General features: G+C 43.8%; 2 protein-coding genes across 3 annotated transcripts in view; both read left to right on the forward strand.

Annotated features, from left to right (window-relative positions):
* pibf1 (progesterone immunomodulatory binding factor 1) overlaps positions 1–9,538 on the forward strand; it is a 31,537-nt gene extending 21,999 nt beyond the window's left edge. The window contains exons 13-18 of one of the 2 annotated variants that reach the window (XR_014118162.1): positions 791–881; positions 993–1,095; positions 3,418–3,543; positions 5,540–5,624; positions 8,170–8,343; positions 8,986–9,538. Coding sequence is in view for 1 of the 2 variants with exons in the window: in XM_035535138.2 (XP_035391031.1) it covers positions 791–881; positions 993–1,095; positions 3,418–3,548; positions 5,540–5,624; positions 8,170–8,343; positions 8,986–9,039 (638 nt within the window). In the remaining variant the exon portion in view is untranslated. Of the gene's footprint in view, positions 1–790; positions 882–992; positions 1,096–3,417; positions 3,549–5,539; positions 5,625–8,169; positions 8,344–8,985 lie in introns of both variants that reach the window. The other variant, XM_035535138.2, reaches the window with a different exon arrangement.
* Positions 9,539–10,307: 769 nt separating this feature from the next.
* Positions 10,308–17,922, forward strand: klf5a (Kruppel like factor 5a). Its single transcript, XM_035535055.2, has 4 exons — positions 10,308–10,686; positions 12,404–13,295; positions 14,045–14,104; positions 15,985–17,922. The coding sequence occupies exons 1-4, from the start codon at positions 10,516–10,518 to the stop codon at positions 16,161–16,163; spliced, it is 1,302 nt and encodes a 433-aa protein (XP_035390948.1). The 5' UTR covers positions 10,308–10,515; the 3' UTR covers positions 16,164–17,922.
* The last annotated feature ends 4,578 nt before the right edge of the window (positions 17,923–22,500 follow it).

Genomic DNA, 22,500 nt, shown 5'->3' on the forward strand with positions numbered 1-22,500 from the left:
TTTTTCTTTCTTTGAGTTTCCCCACTTCACTGCTGCCATAGAAACAACTAGCAATACACAGATAGATATCATTAATGTCCATTACTATTAAAATGCCTTGCTACTGGAAATGACAAATCCTTAATTCTGATGGTCCAAAGATGGTCAAGAAAACTCTTGCTTACAGAATACAGTAGACAGCTTCTGCAGTAATGCATGAGGAGGAATGGATGATTGTGTGTGTGTGGTATAGAAAAAGAGAACTTGTTCTTTGCCAGTGAGGCCCTGAGGCCCAATCCTGATGCATGTCTGAGCTCCTACAGTGACTGTTAATCTAAGAAGTGTTACGAGCATATTATTGGATGTCTTACATATATCTAGCACATTATTGAATGTCAGTTGTCAGCTCTCCAAGTAAGGCCTGGGTTCAGGAATCTGAATGATCCAGCCTGCTGGCAAACTCTGGTCCACAGTTTAAAGCCGCATTTTCATTGCATGTTCCTCTTTCAGCAGAAGTGGTCGCTAACATCTTAAACAGCGTGATATGATAAGTTAAAGACTTTCAAAATAGTTGTCCTTCACTTTCAGTGCCAATTATTCCAGAGGCCAGTATTGTTGTGTCTGTATTAAATCACACTGGGCCTTAAAATATTAAAAATAAATCAAATAATATTTGGAATACTTCTCTTTTGGCCTAGATAATGGTTTGAGCCCGGTTACTCTTCCTCCTTTGGGCTTGTTTGTGGGTGGTCTGGGAGACACTTCAGTCTTTTGTTTTGTTTTTTTTGTTGTTGTTTTTTTTCCTCTTCAGTGGAGAATGCGGAAGAAGCAGAGAGGGTGCTGTTCTCATATGGTTACGGAGCGAACGTCCCCACAACTGCCAAGCGGAGGCTGAAGCAGAGGTGGGCACACTGCACTCTGCTCCTCCATCAGCACGGATGATTGGATGCCACGTTTGCCTGTCTGACTGTGTGTGTGTGTGTATGTGTGTATGTGTGTGCGCGCGTGTGTAGTGTTCACCTGGCACAAAGGGTTTTGCAGCTGGAGAAGCAGAACACTCAGCTGAGGAGAGACTTGGAGAGAAGCACCTCCCACACGGAGCAGCTCTCTGAGGAGGTGCTGCATTTCCTCTCTCTCTCTCTCTCTCTCTCTCTCTCTCTCTCTCTCTCTCTCTCTCTCTCTCTCTCTCTCTCTCTCTCTCTCTCTCTCTCTCTCTCTCTCTCTCTCTCTCTCTCTCTCTCTCTCTCTCTCTCTCTCTCTCTCTCTCTCTCTCTCTCCTGTCCTCCCACCAAAGAGCCAGTTTATGTAGAGTCTTGGGCATGAACATGAATGGGAAAGCAGGACAGTATCGCGCGTGTGTCTGTCTGTCTCTATCTCTCGCACACTCTCTCGTTAGAATTGGCCCAGTTCATTCTGGGTGTCGTACTTTGAATTAGTGTGAGAATAAAAACATTCTTTCATAATTAGTCTTATATCCAGTCTTTGGTCTTTCATGACTAGTGCATTTGTTATTTTAAATGCCTTATCTTTTAAATGTAATACGGACACCCGTCGTGCTTAAACCCATACATGGCCTTCTGAAATGAATGAATGAATCACTGACATCTTGTTGAAGCAGTCAGGATGATCAGGTTGCTGCTTGGTTCTTACAGATTTAATTTGAAACTTTAAATTACGGCATTACGTACCAAAGCAACGGTTTAATCTGTATCAAGAAACGGATCATTTTGTGGTCTGCAACCCATGTTCCTCCTAACTGACGTTTGGTTTTCGATTTCATTCCTGAGAATCGGCTCTATTTGCATAGTCCCTGAGTGCATAGTCCCTATCTGCTCTCGCTAAGCTCGTGCAGAAACTCCCCAGAGTTCACAGAGGGTCCTGAACCTTACGAATGAGTCAGCCAGATGTTAGAACTCCCCACCCCTCACAGCCTGCTTTACTGCCGCCTCAGTGAATTAGAGTTGTTGGGCGTGGAGGGGGCTTTTTTGTGAGATATTAGTTTGTTTTCCATTTCAGGATCATGCATGCCTTGAGTACTATTGCCCTGCTTAAATGATTTCATTTCCAATAGCTGTTTTTATTTTAGTTATTTATTTATTTTCCCCCCCTACCATTTCCACTATCGGTTTTACATGTGGGGTTTTTTTGGGGGTTTTTTTAGATTTTTTTTCTTGTGCTAATTAGTAAATAATCGAAGGCTAATGAACAGTCACTTATTAAACTTGCATCACATACAATGGAGTGTAGACATTGATCATAGTTTATTTAAATTTTTCATCTCCAGTAATTTTTACATCCATATGCACCAGTGCTGGTGCTGATGTCTGAGGAGTAGGTTTTTGTTGTTGTTGTTGTTGTTTTTTGATCTCTTTGATGGGGAGTCTCTGACTTTTGCTTCTCCTCATGACTCTGTGCCTGTAGAGGATCTGCCTTAAGTCTCTTGGACCGAGAACTGACACAAGTCGACACTTGTTCCTCTCTGTCCTACGGCAGTGTGCTGTGCTTTTGGGTTCATGCTGTTCCTGGTGTTAAAACTGGATCTGAGAGCTAATATGGTTCAGACCATGCGTATATTTTTTTTAAGCGCTTGTAAAATTTAATTATCGATTGTCACCAAAAGTAATTCATTGTCCTGTTACGCAATGCAGTCATTCAGGTATGTGGACATTCTTGAGAGATGTTTGATTGTGTGATCGCCCATTTCTGCTGAATTGCTACAGGGCAGAATAGGTAATTGCTTCTTTCAAAGCCTGCAGTGAAAGAACTTGGCTGGCACCTCAGCCTTCAGCTCTTGTCCTCATTCATAACACGCAAGCCGTACTAGGGCTTAGTTTCAGTGGCACCTTAAACAAACAGGGCGCATAAAGAGAGGGGATCATGGCGTAACTGTCATGTTTGGACGTTCTCACAAAGGGCCTCGCTGAGCCCCGGCTGCGCTGATGTGTTGCGTTTGGCCAGGTTCCCCAGCGCCGGCCTGTTCGTACGGTTCGTACGTGAGCCACCTCCTCACGCGTCACCTTGAGCGGTTGCGACCAAGCGGATGTGCTTGCTGACTAAATCCCTGGGCTAACGGTGACCAGTGCTGGCAGCTGGGGGCATGGCATGGGATGGGAGGGGAGCGAGAGGCATCAGCCGCTGAACACATGAGGAATGCACATCCATGATTAGCTTAAAACAGATTCTAGACAAAAGTTCCATTTTACTATATTAATGTAATGATTTGTTACATTTTTTTGGCAGACTCCTATCACACGTTTGACCTTATTGCAGCTGCCACAGCTAACTTCCACACTAACAATGAACAAAAACTGCTAAACTTCCTCTTTTTTTGCCTCTTAAGAATGCATGCCCTGATTAGATGCTGTGTATTAAAACACTAATGGAATCATGTAATAGCAACTCTGGACCAATAAGTAGTGAGTGTGTTCTCCATTTCAGCTACAGTCAGCCAATCAGCTGCTTCAGCAGGCCCAGCAGCCATACAGCTACCTCATAGAGACGGTTCGCCGGCGTGATGCGCAGACCCAGTCAATGAAAGAGCGCCTCTTACAGCTGGAACAGGAAGTAAGGTAATTGTGCATATTATGGTCTAGTTCAGTTGTTGCACTACCAAAATAAAAACCAGAGCTTCCTTTTGGCAGGAAGGGATTCACTTTTACTCATGCATCCTAATGCAAATGTTACTACTTAAAAGTTATTTAAACATACAGTACTTATCTTTTTTGTATGAACCATTGACCCTGCTCCACAGGGTTGGATCTACGCCGAACTCCCAGTTTAGTAGATACATCCCAAATTGTCCTCCCCAACAAGTGCTATGTCATGTGACTGCGGCATAAATCCCGCTGACCGGTCTTTCTGGTATCTCTGCATCTCTGGTATCTCTGGAGGATGAGGAGAGGGGCATCAGGCAGCAGGAGCGCGCAGACATCCATTTGCCAGCAATGGCATACAGTTCTGTGCACGGTACACAACACATGCCGGCTTTTATAGACTCAGAGCGCAGGTGAATTCATGCAGGCTGCTTAGACAGGTGCACCTAATGTGATGGCAGTTCGGTGGCTAGCTGGATAAATGTGTTTGACATGATGGTCCCACTGTGTCTGTGCTTTGTTCCGTATTTCCTTTTCCTTTCTCAATTGCACCGCCTCTTTACCGACATTCGGTAGCCCCTCCCCATCCTCTCTGGAGGAGAACCAACGGAGACGGGTGTTTTCAGGTGCTGCCCTGGCTTACCGGGCCTTGCTGGAGGGCAAGATACTGATTGCTTAGGAAAAAAGTCTAGTCTGTCCAAGAGGAGCTGTTTTTGACCTACTATGACCTCAGAGATTGTTCACATTTGACTGTCAGCGTTTGGGAGGAACTTGGGTAGAGCTTCCTTTGCCCCCAATCCCACTCCATTTATAGTGGAAACCTCAGCACTGCTCTCAGATATGCCTGCAAAGTTGTCTTCTGCTCTCACCTGGACTTGCCAATCACCAGGAGTACTTTGCACCAAGTTGGGTGTCTCTGTATTTATTCATTGGCTGCTTGTTCTGTGGGCGGAGCACTGGAAGTGCTGACCGTCCAATGATTGCATATGTGCACCTATCAGGCAGCTGAGTCTAATTCGGTTTTTGCGTTTTCAGTCCCGAGAAATGGTTCCCAAATAGAAAACAGACGTTTGTAATAATTTTTCTTAATAATAAAAACTTGGCTTGTAAAATACTTTTTTTTTTTTTTTTTTACAGTTTCTAGACTTTCCTTTATAATTGCTCCAGAATTTGAGTCATCTCTTCTTTAACTTCTTCGTCTACTGATCCAGACTATAGGGCTCTACATAAGTGGGCTTCTTCTTGGGCCCAGTCATAAAGCATCAGGGTTTGCCACTGAAAATCACAACTGAAAACAGCGTACATCTTAATGTATGTTGAAAGCAACTAACTTAACGACAATAAGTTTGTTTTAAACAATTTGCTTCAAATCATTTACATTTTTAGCATTGTACAGGCTTTGTGGGAATTGAACCGATGACCTTGGTGTTTCTAGCACCTTGCTCTACCTGCTCTAATTTAAATCACTTATTTATCCATCTACTCATTTACTTACCTAATTTAAGCAGATTATAATAAAGAAGGTTCTAATTAAACCCATAGTCATTTCCTCAAATGGAAGATGGGACCACATACGTTTCAGGTCTCCATTTCATCCCCATCCCATTTTCCGCACTGTTCACATACATGCGTCACAGGCCATCTGCGAAGTGGAAGGCAAATTCAATTCTGTGGAAAACTTGAGAAAAATCCTATGTGTGGGTGCAGTTTTGTAAAGATTATCTTGGTGAAAGCCAGATGTGCAACTGTTCAACATGGGATCAGAGGGAGGTACTTCCTGAAAGAAAAGAAGGAAAAAGAGAGAACATTTTTAAAAAAGGGTAAGGAAGTGTGATGGTAAATTGCAGCCTGTTAAACTCTGTTAATCTCTTAACCTAGGTTAATCTTTTTGTTGGTATACCAAGAGGTTATTTGCTTGGGGAGAAGTCCTAAATGTTTAATGCTCTTTGTTGGATTTCCTTCTTCAGTGGCTTGAGGAAAGAGAAGACAGCCCTGCAGCAGACGAACAACAACATGGCCGCAGACCTGGAGCGTCTCCTGGGCCACAGAGAGGTAACAGCTGACTACACACACTCCACTGAAGGGAGCAGGCACCCGCACGTCACTTATGATGCACGGTGGCTGGTTGGACTCTGCTCGAGAGCTCGATTTGGATCAGGGTCGCAAGGTGAAGCTTCAGCTCGGGTCGCAGGTGTGGGGTTGTCTCGTTAGCCCGCAGGCCTTCTGATCGCTCTGAGTGCCGCTCCACCCACACCCATGTTGGCTGTGTTTAGATTGTTCTTCAGGGCGAATGACACAGAAGAGTCATCAAGCCTTCAAGTACATAGATATCATTTAGTTATCACCTGGGTCCTTCCCAAGAACCCAGTACCCCACACATGGTTCATAACATTTCCATGTAAGGGATGAACAGTACAGGGCAAAGAAACCAAAACTAAGAGATGAGTGTTGTTGGAAGTGACTGGATCATTTCTGTGGAACACAAACACTTAAACACACGTGTACACACACACACACACACACACACACACACACACTATGTCCCTCCCTCTGTCAGCTGTGGGTGTGCCCTTCCATCTTTAATGTGCAACGACCCTGGTCTGACGTGCAAGGCGACTGTCACGCTAGGTGACTCAAGGCTTGAATGCTTTCCCTTTCCAGGTACTAACATGCTGTGTAACTATCAAGCTCTATGACCTGGAGCAGTGATGTACCCTTCCACAGAGCCTGTTGGCCAACGTGTGTGCGTTCACACCTCGGCCAACTACACATGCCTTCACAAGCATGGCTGAGACATCGCCATCGTTTTCGCGTTGGGGACCTCAGTAGAATTCCACCTGGAGGTGCTTGTGTTTTCCTGTACTGTACGTGACTGGAAATTCCTGTCATGCAGGCTCAGGGCGATCGCTTCCTGAGCACTGCAAAACTGCCGTGTGTTGGTACGAACGCGGGCGCCTTTCTCGGCAGCCAAGGTTGCTTCAGAGGTTGGCGCTTTCAGACAGACCATAGAAGAAAAGGCAACACTGATGCATTGTGTGGAGGGAGGAGACTCGTGTTGAGTGAAGAAGTCTGGCTCTCTTACTCGCGGCTGCTCCTGCGCGGAGCTAATTGTTTCTGTCCGTGACGAGGCCCGTATTTTCAAAACTGCCTTTTGACAGGCCCATACTTTCCACACTTCTGAGTGCAGAGATGACACGATAATAGCATAAAAAAAAACACAACGCAAAGCACTTACCAACAATATAATGAATTTAAATAAGCCAACGGTTTCGTGCTATAGAAGTCCTCTCCCCTCCGGCTGTAAGGAGGGATAAACTAGGCGGATTTGTCGTGTGTTCGTACTGAGGTGCTTTCTTCTCTGGAGCAGGTAGGCGAGGTTGTGATCTGGGGCTCGGCGGGCGTCCACGGACTCTGCTCTCCCTTGCTGTGGCCTGTCCGCCCAGCCTTAAGGGGAGAGGATAACGCATTTGTGAAATGTGCAGCTATTTTGAACCTATGGCTGCCACTGCCACTGGCCTGGCCCAGGGCTCTGCTTCCTGCGGCATGTTGGCAGAAAGCGCGCAGTCCTCGCAGACAGCTGCTCAGACATGCAGCATTTTAACATGCCAGCGCACATGGTTGCAGGGGGATAAATAGAAATCTGAAATGACTCCCTGTTGCACACGCTTACGTGCGCACGTAACACATCTATATTCCCTGCTGAAGGGTGCTGGATCTTCCAAAAGAAGGAATTGGGGTTCGGGGTGAGGTGTAAGGGCGTGTGTCTGTGTCTGTGGTACGAAATGGTCAGTTGTCTGACATCATAGTTTGACAAAGTGCTGTTTTGGGTGGCTGCTCATTATGTAGCTGTACAACCAAATTAGGCAAAACCTTAACATGTAAGCATATATTGCTCCAAATTTTTTATCTTGTTTTAGTTTGTATTAGACTTCAGAGTAAGAGATGTTTTACCACTTCTCTAAAAGTCCAGTTCCTCTACTGAATTTCCACTTTGATAGTGCAACAGTGAAATTTTATTTTGTTACACATGCAGAACATGACACGAGGTGCAACCTCCTACACACTGAAGTTTAACTGATACATGCCAGAGCAGTTAACCTGATGCACATAGCAACAGCACCACTCAGCTTGCCACTAGTTCACTACTGTGCTGCTGAAACTCGGTCATGGCAGCGGTGAAAACAGAGATTATTAATCTGCATCATAAAATATACTCTGCCCATTACACTTTTCATACTGTAAACATTTCTATACAGTTTTATAGAAGGCAGGGAGGGAGACCTGTATGGATGTTCAGATAGTCACTCTCATTAATGTGCTACTGTCCATGTTTCAATGCTTTAGAGACAAAATTGCACTTGCTTAGAAAAACTCTAGCTATGCGTTTTCCAAAGGTTTGAGGTCGGTATGTTTGTTTACCAGAGAATAATTAATTCTCAATCACATCAATTTAGCAGCATTTAAACCTGTAGGTTAGGTTTAGCCCACTAATCGCACGTAATCCCATCTGAGGTTTTGGCCCCGGCCGTTGAGAAGTTCGTCGGTGCTTGTGTGTGATGAGCGAAGGGTGTTCTGATCGAGGCTGTCCTCCTCTTAGGAGCTGTCTGTGATGAAGCAGGTGCTGGTGGGCTTGTGCTCACAGCAGCACGGGGAGCCTTCAACCATACCAGCACCAGAGGCCTTTAGCACAGTCGCGCGCAGGACTCCAGAGCTCGGGGCAGGTGCCCACGATGACGAGTTGGCCAAGCTCCGACCCAAACCCACTGTGTTTGTGAGTACAGCTGAGCTCCAAGGACTGACACCGGACACGAAACATCCATTCCAGTAGCTCAGTCGGTCAACATCTACATGAAGTACTTTACCAGTGCCATGTACATTTTACATTGAGTACGTGATATGGGCTAGTATGTCGTAGTGTCTCATTCCTAGACTAATATACAACTGAAATGGCTTAACCGAGCCAGTAAAGTCACGTAGCTCAGTGCAACAGATTTCGAAACCTAATGACTTTTAAATAGAACTGAAGTGTCAGGATATTGTTGCTTTCATAAAACTGCCCTTTGTTGAAACGTGTGTATGTGTATGTGTGTGTATGTGTGTGTGTGTGTGTGTGTGTGTGTGTGTGCACAACGGAATGCCTTTTAGATATTATCTTCATACAGAGAATATTGAATAATTTGTAGATCTATTGTCCTAAAAGCTTATATGCACATGCATATAATATATGAGGTGCTTGTATAATACATGGACCATATTTCATGATAGACCTCATATGCTTCTAGTAAAACCGTAACAGGCCTGACGTTTGCCTATGGCAGGTCCTAAACTATCGTTTTATATCTTTTTATGAAACGTTTATGCATAGCAAAGTTCAAAGGAACAGCCCAAACCACTTCTTCCTCTCTCTTAACAGACTAATAAAGACGTCCCGGAGTGGTACAGAAAGCTCAAGGTGAAGCGTAAGTGACGCATGGAGACCTGTTTATCCAGTGGGCAAAGAGCGGCCCCCGAACCAGCGTGTAGATACGCATGTGCGACTTTTATTTATGGAGGGCGGGACTGGCTCCGTGATCAGTCGTTCGATGTATTTGTACATTTCTTACGCGTTTTAAGCAGTTCATATGTGTGTAAATTTTATATTAATATTGCCTTATTTTCTTTTTTTTTTTTTTTTTTTTTTTTTTTTTTTTTTTTTTTTTTTTTTTTGCTTAAAGTACAATTAATTTGTTTGTCCCTTATTTGGAAAGTGTGATATGTTGGATATGTTGGTAATCATCAGAACTGTCTTGTAGCAGCTATTGCTATTTGTATTTTGTCCTAAAGTGACCTTTTTGGTTATTCCCTGAATACTAAAATTCGATTCAAATCTTGTAATAAAAGTAGACGGTTTCAGAGCCATTTTACAGTGGCTTTAAAAAGAATGTAGGTTGATTAAAAGATGATTTGGTATCTTTCAGTAATTGTAATCGGAGTCCTGTCCCTCCTTTTTGAGGCGCTACAAGAGTAATGTTAAAAATAGATTGACGGACCTTGCCTTGCATACCATCAGGCTCATATCTGTCCCATCTTAATGTGAAGCACGTCGAGCTCGGATATTCCACTGAACGGTAGTAGTAGTATGCGACTCCTTGCTAAAGCGATTTCATTTAGGTATCCGCTAAACATCTTGTTGAGGTTCGGTATGATTAGGGGTTTAGTTGATGTAGCCAGTTATATTAAATTGCAGGGATTGTTTTCATCCGCTGTTGTTCGTCGTTACAGATAATGTTGCTAAATATAATTTTATGCCAGTTTGCATAAAATTTTACTAACTCATATTGCACGGTTTACTCAAGTTGCTTTGGAATTATAGATAAATGCAGCTCGGTTATTTTAATTTAAAAAATATTACGCCCTTATGTTAGTATTCGCTAACAAATACTGAATTTCTCCATATGCCTTTTAAACGAGTTCTTCTATCTAATTATTTATATATATAATTAGATAGAAACACACAATTATAATTCTTTTATTTATATATATATATATATATATATATATATATATATATATATATATATATATATATATATATATATATATATATATATATATATATATAAAAATTGTGTGTGTGAGTGTATTTATATATTACACACACCGCTCATCGTGACGGTGCTTGTCTAGTGTGAAATGTCAGATTGGTATTTTCACTGCATTCTCCGTTGCGCTAGGCCAGCAGCGAAAGCTTTAAGGTGCAGCCGCTTCACTTTCTCAAGCTCCGACCGCCCCGCCCCGCCCATTCACCACACCACATCTCCCCGAGGTCCCCCGAGCAGGAGGCAAAACGGGCCGTCCGCGTCGGGAAAGCGCACATATTACCACACGCTCTCACCATTGCACGCCGTCTGGGTTGGTCAAGCAAAGCTCTGGCGGACGACATCGCGGTCGGAACTGGGGTTTCATGGCAGCAACGCTTTTAACGATGAGCGCCTCGCTCGCGACGGGACAAGACGAGTTTTTCACGCTCCTCAAGCCGACGCTGTCCGACGGTTTTCAGGAGGAAGCGTCTCTCTTTTCCTTTGATGGCAAGAACACCGAATCGGAACGGCTGTTGGCGAACGACTATGCACAGGTAATTTGCACCGCCTGTTCTTTTATTTGACAGCGCATTTAGTTGTTTCTAAGGGCTGGTCTTTTGGTGAATTTATTTGCGTTACGTTACATGGAGCATATGAAAGCTGGGCCCTTTTGATAAGACAAATTATGCGGCATGTCTGCTCCGAGACGGACATGCTTACTATATGTCTTTACCTTGTCCGTTTTGTCTGGCTGGGAAAATACCGTGCAGTAATGTATACAAATCGGAGTAGCGGTGCAGGAGTAAATCGGGGTGTATTTGGGTTTTCCCCCCGTGTCTTTCACGGCGGGGAGACGCGGGTTTGGGGCGGATAACGCGAAGGCTCGTGTCAAACGAGCAGCGCTTGCAGTTGGTCTCTTGGCTACCGTACCGTCAACAACTGACACCCCCCTCGCCCACGCACGCCACTCGCGCTCTGAACTGAAACTTCCCAGCAACGCCGTCCCTCAATCAGAAAACTTGTGAAAGAGATATATGTCCGGCGAACAGCTGGAAGATCTAAATCCAGAAATAGCAATGCGTAGCAGCCGCGTGAAGAGCACTTCAAGCGCGCGGACATTCCGAGTGTCCCCCTCCCCGCTCACCCGTGCTGGGCTCGCGAGCCCCTGCAGCGCTCCTCCGCCCTGTTACCAATAGACCATACTGAGCGGTCGGCATTGTGAATGGGGTTTGATTGAGAGATTTAAAAATTTTTTCCCCTGTCTATTGCATTTTAATGGCTAATTGGCTGGTGTTTGTTTAGAAAAGCTTGGGAGTAACGCTCACGGTTTCCGATTGTCAGCAAAAGACTGGGGGATGTGGAACGAGCCCTGGTTTACAGTCTACGGGGGAATGTAGCAGAGACCTACTGGAGACTACTTGATAAATGTTTTGCTCCTGACTACCCCGCATAACCTAACAGCAGCCCACCAGCTTAATCCGTTCCACTGAAAATAGTTTTGAGTGTAGTTATGATAGCAGTCCACGAAACATCACGTACTAAGGTTTTCCCAGTCTTTGCTGGTCATTTCTGAAATCCAAGATCATTTTAGCACAAGATTATAAAGGTGATAAACATTAGAGATCAGAGCTGGTTATGTCCTTTTTACTCTTATTTTTCTTCTTCTTCTTCTTCTTACACATTAAAATGAAGATTTTAAAATTCTTAATCTTTGGCTGTATGCTGAGATATTTAATGTCACCTGCTACATAGCCTGCAGTCCTGTTTATGTGGGTCAAAAATCTGCAATAGATCTTAGCAAAGTGTATATTAACAGTCTATTATTTCGAAACCATATCCCTAAACCAGTTCCTCAGTAGGAATTTATAAATGCCTTGGTGTCAGATGTTTCTTCCATGATGAAATCCAAATCGAGACAGTCTCATTCTTTCATTTGTCATGCGATGTGTTGTGTTGTTGGTCGTTGGAGACTATGTAGCCTGTACATAACCTGTCCTAGATGAGCTAAGAATTCCCTTGCGTTACCTAGCCTGCTTCTGATGACCTACAATAGGTGCGTAAGTAGCTTCCAGTGCATTCTGGTAAATCTTTCTAAGTGTTTTTTAATCTACTCCACATGTTTGTGCTAAGATAATCTAAAGTACTGGGAAAGGCCTTGGCTTTGAGCGAAGTGAGCTGTGCACACCTGTTACAAAATCGTCATTCCATGCTTAACCTATCACGTTTGAGGTATTTTAAAAGGATCTTAAAACTCTCCGCTGTCTTCCTCAGGCCAGGCTTGAGATGGACAAATACCTGACACCTCAGCCCCAGGCTTCGCTACTGGCCAAGAAGAACCGAAGGGAGAGCCCGTCAGCAATGGACCAGTTCTTCATGGATGACCAGGGGTCCCCTTACAGCATCAACATGAACGTCTACCTGCCTGACATCGCCTGCCTGCGCACGAGCCTGTGCCGCCCAGCACGGGCATCTATGCCCAGCCAGGGCAAGGGCAAGCCACTGAACCAGGCCTTCTCATCCCCACAGGACTGTTCAATCAGCACAGCCATATCGGCTGCCCCCGCCCTGCCGGAGTTCACCAGCATCTTCAGCTCGTCCTCGGGACCGGTGACCGGCGTGGACGCGGATGACGCCGCAGGGGGGTTGTTTGTCAAGCAAGAGGTGCCCTCTTTCGAACTGCCCCAAGATGGGCATCTGTTCCAGCTTCTCAGCTCGGAGCTGGATGTTCCGATTCAGGGCATTTCAGACTCTCACGCCCATGCCTTGACCTCACAGGTGCCCCCCTTCCACGACCTGCACTTAGCAGCCCCTCAGACTGCTGCCAAGCCGTACTGTGGCATGCCCACTGCTGGGTACCCCCTCGGCCCGGGTCAGTTTGCCCACGGCCAGACGCAGGTCAAAGTGCCCTACCTCCCGCCCTCCCCACCCACCTCCGAGCCCGGCAGCCCGGACCGGCAAAAGGAGCTGCGACACAACCTCACGCCGCCGCCCTCCTACGCCGCCACCATCGCGTCCAAAATGGCGGTGCGCACGCCCAGCCATCCGGCGCCACCGCCCACACGCGCCCCCGTGAACGCGGGGGTCAGCGGCATGCCCGTGCGCTACAACCGCAGGACGAACCCCGACCTTGAAAAGAGACGGATACACCACTGCGACTTCCCAGGTAGGGAGAATGCTCTGACTATAACAAATGCCATTTTGCGCTGAGCGTACCCACCGCTTGAGCAGCGAGTCCACAAGTCAGCAGTTGACACGAGTGGAAATCACTGTTCCGTCCAAACATTTCCTTCCCTCGTTGCTAAATGCTTTGTTTAGGACCCGTTTCACATTCAAGCCAACGTAATAAATCATAGCGAGTCCCATCCCCGTCTCGTGCCTTTAGCCGAGCACTAAAGTGCCTTTTTTCCTCCGCTTCCTTGCTAAGACCAATTCCACTGTTGAATAATTCAGACACAGCCCAAGCCTTTTACCAGGCTTCCGAATTAACGTGAGGGAGTTGACGTCAGCCCCCATTGTTATTGAATCCTGTTGCATCGAATTGACCGAGCAAATTGTAAAACAGGCAAGGCTCACGATGCCATTAATAGTGCATTTACGCTAAGCAGTTCGCCTGAAATGCCACGCTCCGCAATTTAGAGCCCATCACTGCTTTACAGAGCAGAGAGGGATTTGCAGCTAACAAGATGTGATTGGTTTTAGCTTCTCAAATGGAATGGAAACATTACCGAAACCAAAGAACGTGTTTTCACTTAGTTCATGAATCCACTTTTGAGTTTATACTGTTGTTGTTGGTGCTGTTGTTGTTGCAGGTGGTGTTGGTAATCTCGCACAACCCTTCTAGTGCTGTCCAATCTCAAACAGTTGTTAGTACCACCCCATAAATGAAATTTTTTTTTGTATCTTATGTTTCAGGTTGCAAGAAGGTTTACACCAAATCATCACATTTGAAAGCTCATCTGAGGACACACACCGGTAAGACGTCCTCCTGTAAAAGCCGGCATTATTGGGCGGGTGACATCTGCGCCGCCTCTTTATTTTGGGTCTTTCGGGTCGTGTTGCTGGGCAGGAGAGAGTGCTTGGCGCGCCCATGCAGTCATTCCCACACACTGCCCGAAAGCTCCCCATGCCACAGACTCCACGGGATACATAGTGGGTTTCTCATACTCCAGCACTTTATTTGCAGCGTAGTACAACTGAACCAATTGCCACACAAGCTTAGCGGGACGCCAACAGTTCATGTACAGGCATCGAGGTGTCGCAAACGCTGTTGTAAAATACTGACATGTCAGAGCAAAAGCGTGACCTTGAACGTGCAGGGGGCAACATAAAAACCACGACTGCATCTTGAGACCAGTCGTGTTTTCTTTTCTTTTTTTTCCCAGAAATGGACGCTTTAAAGTTACAAAATAAGTCATAAACTTAATTGCTATCTTGTTTCGGGCTCCAAGTACTGCTGTGATAAGATAAGGCCGCCCACTCCTCACGCAGCGGGAGAACTGCTGGGGGTTAGCTGAATGTAGTGTCGTAGTGTCTCAGTCCACAGCGTGTACACTTGGCAGAGCGTAAGAGTTGGACTCCAGGCGATACGCTCAAATGCATGCCACCATGTAACTCTTCCTTCTTATTATGAATGACTGCATGCTAAAGGGGAAGAGATCATTCACACTGCTTTTGCTACTTTACAACCCGTTTTGTCTAAAACCGTGTTTAGTTATTTATGTTGTGATGGCACCAACACAGTCATTCAGTTCTAACAGCAATGAAAACATCCCCGCTGCCTCCCTGTGTTTCCTAACCGTTTAATAGTCCACATATCCACCCCAATGGACTCTATTATCCAGGCTATTTAAACTGGTGTGACAAGAAGAACTAGTTTTCTTTCTCTCTCTCTCTGGTTCTTCTCTATTGCTTAAAAGTGTCTTGACAATGGCACTATAATCACCTCAGATACACTACAATCCTACCTGTCTCAGGAGAGAGAGTACGGGCTTGCCCCCAGGCCTGACACGTGCTCAGATGGGCCGGCCACAGCAAGTCAATGCAAGATTCTCCATCTGGGACTAAATGGTTTTCAGTTTCTCTGCCATAGAAAAGCGTTTCCACATTTAGATTTTAAAACACAGAAATGAATCTAACTCTACCCCCCTCCCCCTTTTATTTAGCCGCAGGTTATCAGAAAGGTGATGGTGTCTTACCGACCAGGAGTGTTCGCAAATCTTGGTTATGTTGAAATGTTACAATGTCCGTGAACTTCCAGATCAGATCGCCCTGGTGTTGAATGGAGATTAGCCGTAAAGTTAGTTCTTTTCTTTTCTTTTCTTTTCTTGTGCTGATGTCTTTTGGTGGTGTTTGTATCATGAGCGAGACAAACCTGTTATCCAAACCACACGTTTTACCTGCATCCGAACGGCGCGCCGTGGGGAATTACAAAACGGCTCTCAGTTACAGAAAGAAGACGCTTTTGTCTAGTTTTGCAGAAGAGATTGTTAAAACATCTGAAAGGACGCTTTCAGACGTTTCCCCAACGGCGACTACTTTTTTTTTTTTTTTATCTTGACAGCCGGCATTAACGCGCCGTGTGCCGTTTTTTAAAATGATGTCTAAGGACATCCTTAATCTTAACCTGTAGGTGTAATGGGTATTTTCAACAGTACCGGCTGTTCCTGGTGCGACGGTAAAAAAATAAATAAATAAAAGGCGATCCGATATGACTTCATTTAACACGTTCCGGGTTCTGGCGCATGGTATTACACGCCCAATTCCACATCTGCCTCGGGTGCTCTTCATTAACAGTCATTTTGTCTCTAACCGTTATAATAAAGTTTGGCTTTGTTTGTTTTTGTTTTTTATAGGTGAGAAGCCGTACAGGTGTACGTGGGAGGGGTGCGACTGGCGATTCGCTCGCTCGGATGAGCTAACGCGCCATTTCAGGAAGCACACGGGCGCTAAACCCTTTCAGTGCGCCGTCTGCAGCCGTAGCTTCTCACGGTCCGATCACCTCGCTCTTCACATGAAGAGGCACCAGAACTAGACACTTTAACACACACACACACACACACACACACACACAGACACACACACACACACACACACACACGTACGTACGTACGTACGTACAAGCATTTATATAAGACAAATACTGTGTATACACACTGACAATCATAATATGTACTTACATGAGCGGGATAAATGCATTCTTTACAGCCACATACACTGCTAATCATGCACTTGAAGAGACACTAGAACAACACACATTTGTATTATGTCAACCCTTCCTAAATACTGTGGTGACCTATGTTCCTCTGACATGCACTCACACTCAAAGGGCAGCAAAGCCGCCAACAGACATTAATTCATTGATACTAATGCCTGACTTTTAAAAAAAACTTCTTTCTAGTAGTATTTTTGCCATTCGACAAGACGGTCTTAGGCCGTGACTATTGAAAATCCCTTTTAGAAACCACTGAACGATGTTGCCCAATTACAGAGCAAATTGCTGTTATCAATTTACCGATATAAAAAACCCAACCATTTATTACCATTATATACTACCTTTGCACCATTTAACTCATTTAAATTGCAATGTTCTCAAAGTCTTCTCAATTTTCTTAATTTCTTTTATTACCAGTATTTACGCCATCTACACAGCTTCATTCTACATAGAGTCGGTCTGGCTTTTTATTTTGCTCTTAGCTTAAAAATAAACAACAAAAAAGGAATGGAAAAGGTTTTGCTCTTCTAACACAATTCCATGGGAAGTAGAGGGCATGTGCAAAGCTATTAATATTATTAAAGTCTGGAACTGGAATTGAAGTCTTTGATATCTATAAAGACAACCAACAAAAACACATCACTTTATTTTGCACTTGAATTAGACTGGAACTGGTTTAAAAACATCACTGGATCAAGTACTGTTCAAACTGGTTTCTCGAGTATAAAACCAATCACTCCATTTGTCTGAGACTCTCCAACTGTGCAAGCAGATGTATTTATAGCCTTTGAGGACGGATGATAATGTACCGCTACTGAACTGCTATTATGTCCTGAATTATTGAACAACTGCATATAAAAGGATTGAGGGGGATATTAAAGGGATAGACAGCTGTATAATTTGTACAGGCCTCTTTATATATTCACAAGCATGCCGGCCATTTGGGTGTTGTCACTGACATTAGCTTGAATGTATGAGACCGCACGAACTGTTCTTGTGAAGTAACACCATTGAAACACATTTCATCTTCAAGTGCCTTTTGGGGTTTTCTTCTTTTAACAATACTACATACTAAAGACAAGACTTTAGTTAGGAAAAAACAGAATACTCTTGTGGCAGGTATTGATTCACTGGCAAGTATTGGTTTACTTTTATAGCAATTTGGTTACTTATTACATTAGTTTGGCTACTTTTTAAAAATAGCTTTAAAAGTGGGTTAAACTATTATTTGGTTCTTCATGTAAAATTAACTTATTTATTGCATAGCTTCATGAAGTGAAATTTGACACATTGGACCTTTTGTGAAACTGAACTGCCTTAATGTAAATACTCATCATTTATTGTGAATATTATTTGATTGATTTTGATGCTCTTATTCTTTTTTTAATGAAATGGAGGGGCACCAACATATTACTCTGCATCTTTGCAGTGTTTATATTTTTTGTTGTTTTGAATATTTTTATTTTGTACTTATTTTGTAGATTGTTAAATGATATTTCTAAATTGGTTGTCTTCATGACAAAAGTTGTTTTTTTGCCAACTGAATGAAAGTAACCTAATAAAATCAACTTGACTTTTTTCCAGTTGTGTTTGGGTTTTTTTTTTTTGGTTGTTTTTTTTTTCCTTATAATTGATTCAAATTTCTTCCATTGCTAGGCCATCCCATAACCCTCCCACATACTAAAACTAGGCCCAAGCACCCCCATGTGTCACAGATTGATCAAAACGATTAATTATATGATTGCCTTTTGTTTAGGTCCAAAAGAAAGAACACAAATCTAAAGGTTGCCAATAGAAGAAGATGCTGTCACAAGTCAAATATAAACACTTCCAGAAAACAAAAAACTCAAAATACCTTTATGTCTCAGGTCTAGCCAAAACATGTCTTATCACAGTGAAAGTTAATTATTGATTTGCAAAGGAAAGGTGGTCTAAATAGTGATATTTATAAGCTGGTACAACCTGAGCTTTGGCATTCCCATTAATAACAGCATGTCTGTCGCTTTACAGTGTACCCCTCACAGGTAGTGTTGTTCAAGTTGTATTCATGCATTAAGCAGTCCTATCAAGTGGACCTGCTCATGTAGTTTATGGACAGAGAGTGTGGTGAATGTTTATACTGCCGTGTTTTGGTGGGTGTAGTCATTCAGAGGCCTGTTTTGTGGCTACCAGTAAAAGAGTTGTCAGAATTTAAGCTTAATGTGTTGTCACAGGAAGCTGTCAAATTTAACTGATACCGAGTACATTGTCTCTGAAGGCTTTTTGAAACTAAACAAAATACTAGCTACCTGTGCTGCAGTGTGTGCAGCATATGAAAACCAATAATACAATATTGGTTAAATATTTGATGTGTAGATGGCACTTTAACAGCACTTCCTTGTACTCATAAAGTGTCTGATTTCATCAGGTCTGATCTAAATAGATTTTATTTGTTCATGCAGACAAGCCTTGCAGCCTTTGCATTTGAATCCTCTTTCACCCCAATTGTTATAGTATTTCACAGGATCTCACGCATGAGTACATTTGTACTCATCCTTGAATACTGGGGACATGAAATATCTTCCCAAAACCAGCAGCGACCATAGAATATTTGAGTAATAAACAAAACAACTGTGGGAGTTATAGAATTCAACCACTGCATTTTTCTTGACTCATGCCTTGCCACCTGTTCTGATCTCCCTCTCACCTTGGTCTCACTCCCTTTTGGTCTTGATTTTGTGTCTGAATAATTACAAGTCCTGGTCTTAACTCATGCCTAAGCTTGTCTCCAACACCGCACTTTCTAAACCACTATCAACATTGTCACAGCTGTCATGGTGGGCAAATCTAAGCAGTAGTTCTATATTTAAAAAGCTTCCTTCTTCCACCGACCTCATCAATTCCAAACTGGAACTGGAATGGCTATAGTGTCATTATTTCATTTGATTCGAGAGAGGATGATAACAGAGGATGATAATTTTCCATTGTGTTCCAGTTCTCTAGGTTCCAAGAGGCTTCCTCTTTCCATCTCATGTGGACAGACATTGTTTGCTGATTGCACTATTTGCTTTATGAAGCATCGGTGCTCTCTCTGGGTGCAACTGAATTACAAGCTGCCAAAACGCTGGGGACCCCAGTGAGCGGAGAAACAATACTTCTTTTGATATGAGATCAGGAAACACCATGAAGGAAAATAAATGCTTTCATCGGTCAGAAAGAGACGGGAAATTTCTTCCTCTCTGCTACATATGTTCTTGGTTTGATTCCCGGGACTAACCTTGGCCCCTGTCCCTAATAGACTTCAGATGTCAGAGGCAGGCAAACAATGGAAGCTCCATCGGAAGCTAACTTCAGAGGTTAGGTTCCAGTGGTTCTTCAGGGCTCCTCTTGGGCATTCCTCCTACAGGTCTTCTCCTCTCTTTCCTCCCTCTCATTTTTCCCCTCCTCTTTTCTTCTTCCCCCTTTGCGTACATGAAGGTTTTAGACCCCCCTGGGAGAACATTATTGCTCTGGTGTGGAAGGCCCCTACCTCTTCTCCCCACTCCCCTGGCTTCAGAATGAGACCTGGTGCACTTTCTCATAACCTAGCTCGGCTGGATCAATTCAGAAGAGCACCGTTTCACGGCAGCACAACAAAAGGCCCGACCCCAAAGTGGTGCATGACAGGAAGGAGTTTATTTGTCTGAAGAATTTGTGTTGTAGAAAGGTTTTGAAAGGGACTAGTGAAGAGTGATGTGAACTCGTTTGGCACACCTTAACTTTACACTGAGGTGTGTAGGCCTGGTTCATTTCTGATCAATTATTTTGCTGTCATACTTTCTCACTTATGTCTGCACTGTTCTTCAAAATGGACTAAAAATGCCACACACAGTAATGTACCTAATATTATTTTACAAAATGCACTGGATATTTTAAATGTCCAACCACTTCTTGACATGACTGAACCATCAAAACATGCAGTCATGCAGCCAACCGATCAACATAAGTTAGGACGCTTTTGAAGAATAAGAGTTAACTGATGCACAGCGTCACCCTTGAGCTTTAAAGCAGAATGACAACACTTCCTTCTTCACCAAACTCTCCATGCGCTAAAATCATACAAAACCAAAGCAGGAACACTTGTTTTTTTGACTGACTCAACAATCACTTCTGTAGCAACTGTAGCTCCTGGTGTGTTGTTTCTGTCTTCTTTTGTTACTTTAGCCAAGTTGCTCCTGCATTGCACAACATCCCAGTCTGATCTCAGGTTCAAATTAGTTTGCAATGAAGTAACTGGGTTGAACTGGTAAATTTCTTTATTCATTCTTCATTTCTGGAAGGTTGTTAAGACACCAAAGAATTTGCTTCTTCTGAGTCAGTTAGCGATGGAGCTACTGGCTTATGGAGCAGATTAATAACAATTACTGTCACATCTGGGCTCCTGGCCCTGGGCCCGCACTACATGCTGCTTTCGGTGGGATTTTTCCAGTGTAGCTTTACGGACCACCCACACGGTAGCACAACACAGGCCGTTTGTGGAGGAGGACCTGTCCTCTGCGCGATCAGGAAACATAACAAACTGCGAGCATATACGTGGTGGCTAGCGCTTACGGTTCTAATCACCGACCTAATGCCGTAATGGGCCAACATTTAAAACGGGTACTTTCCTCTCTTAAACACCAGTTGGCTCGGTGTCTGAAGGGGGGCGGTCCCCGGGGGAGAAGCCATGCGTTATTGATCACCATTCATACTGGTCCGAGGTCAGCTTTGTGGTTGTTGCTAGGATGATTAAAGTTAGGATTTGGAAAAATGACTGTAACAGCAGCCAGATTTACTCATAAATGTTATTGAGCGATGATGACTCTTGTTTGCCAGAGTTGAATGTGAACCAAAATCTCCCCTAGAAGCTTAGCTGGCCTGCCAGTCGGCTACACGTGTATGTGTTAAATGCAGGGTGATTCATTGGCTCGCTGAGCCGGAGTTCATGATTCAGCCTTTTCACACCTTCGCACCAGTGCGCTAGGAAAACAAAATGGCAGCCCGGTTACAATGAGTTACCACTGCGATCTTATTCCATGACTATGACATTGAGAAGGTTTCTGTGGATTAGGTGGTTTTAAAGGACACATTCACCTCTTTTTAGTAATGTAATAATAATAATTTAAATAATAATAATAAGAAGAGGTATAATAATAATAATAATAATAATAATAATAATAATAAATATATATCACTTACTTTATCTGTATTCTAATTAAATAGTCAGAATAAAAATATTCCCAGAGCTACGCTTTATTAACATTGTGGAAGTGTTGTGTGTCAGCTCAAACAGAAGTCTTGGCCCAATTCACTCCCATTGTAAGATGAGAGACGATTGTTTTGAACCCCTACCAGGGCCCAGTAGTCATCTCAGTTCCAACCAATCACATACTGGCATGTTACAAATGTTTGTGTCTGTGAAATTTTGGTGATGCCTCCTTTTAAATTACAGATCCACAGGCAGCTGGGAAGTCACGAATAGCTCATGTGTCCGCTCACATTTTTAAGCCTCTCTATTCAAGGCAGGGCCAGCAGGAACTTGTTTGTCTTCCTCTAGGCCACCCTGATTTGGATAGCGGAGGGAACAGGGGCTGCATGGTACCACCATTCAAGCAGGTTGGGGTAATTACCCCATGCGCTTAGAGGCACATCAGTAGGATGGAACCCTCAGCCTTCTGGTACAAGAACAGCTTCCCAAAGCACTTATCACCAACCCACCTGTCATGTCTTAGAGAGGCTACCGTCAGAACCACTCTTGCAAAGCTGAATAGCCAACGTGCTCAGTGTTTCTTCAGTTTCAATACCTTTTCACAAACAATACCAGAGCGCCCTGTGTATGTTACAACCTACACAGTGGAAGCCCCTCCCCCATCATTTAGTATAGATAATACCATTGAAAACCTGTGATAGTTTGTTGTTCACTTTGTCAAGGTTGGTGGGTGCCATGTCACTCTGGCCCCTTTAATAACCCATTAATAACTATTTAATGATAGTCATGTATTGATTTCAATGGTACTTTGCTCGAAGGACAAACTAATGAGTTACCATGTTATCAGTCAGCATTTCTGTAAAGACAAGCCTCGAACCAAGGACCCTCTTGAGTGTTCGCTGTTATGCAAACGTGTGGGCCACACTAAAGCTAAGATGCTCTCCTGAAAGA

Source organism: Electrophorus electricus, chromosome 18, assembly GCF_041902795.1.
Source record: "Electrophorus electricus isolate QZ-2024a chromosome 18, ASM4190279v1, whole genome shotgun sequence".
NCBI lineage: Eukaryota > Metazoa > Chordata > Actinopteri > Gymnotiformes > Gymnotidae > Electrophorus > Electrophorus electricus.

Coding starts and splice junctions, on each gene's coding strand:
- klf5a (XM_035535055.2), top strand. CDS start 10,516: ATGGCAGCAACGCTTTTAACGATGAGCGCCTCGCTCGCGACGGGACAA. Junction 10,687..12,403: donor TGGCGAACGACTATGCACAG/GTAATTTGCACC, acceptor TGTCTTCCTCAG/GCCAGGCTTGAGATGGACAA. Junction 13,296..14,044: donor ACACCACTGCGACTTCCCAG/GTAGGGAGAATG, acceptor CTTATGTTTCAG/GTTGCAAGAAGGTTTACACC.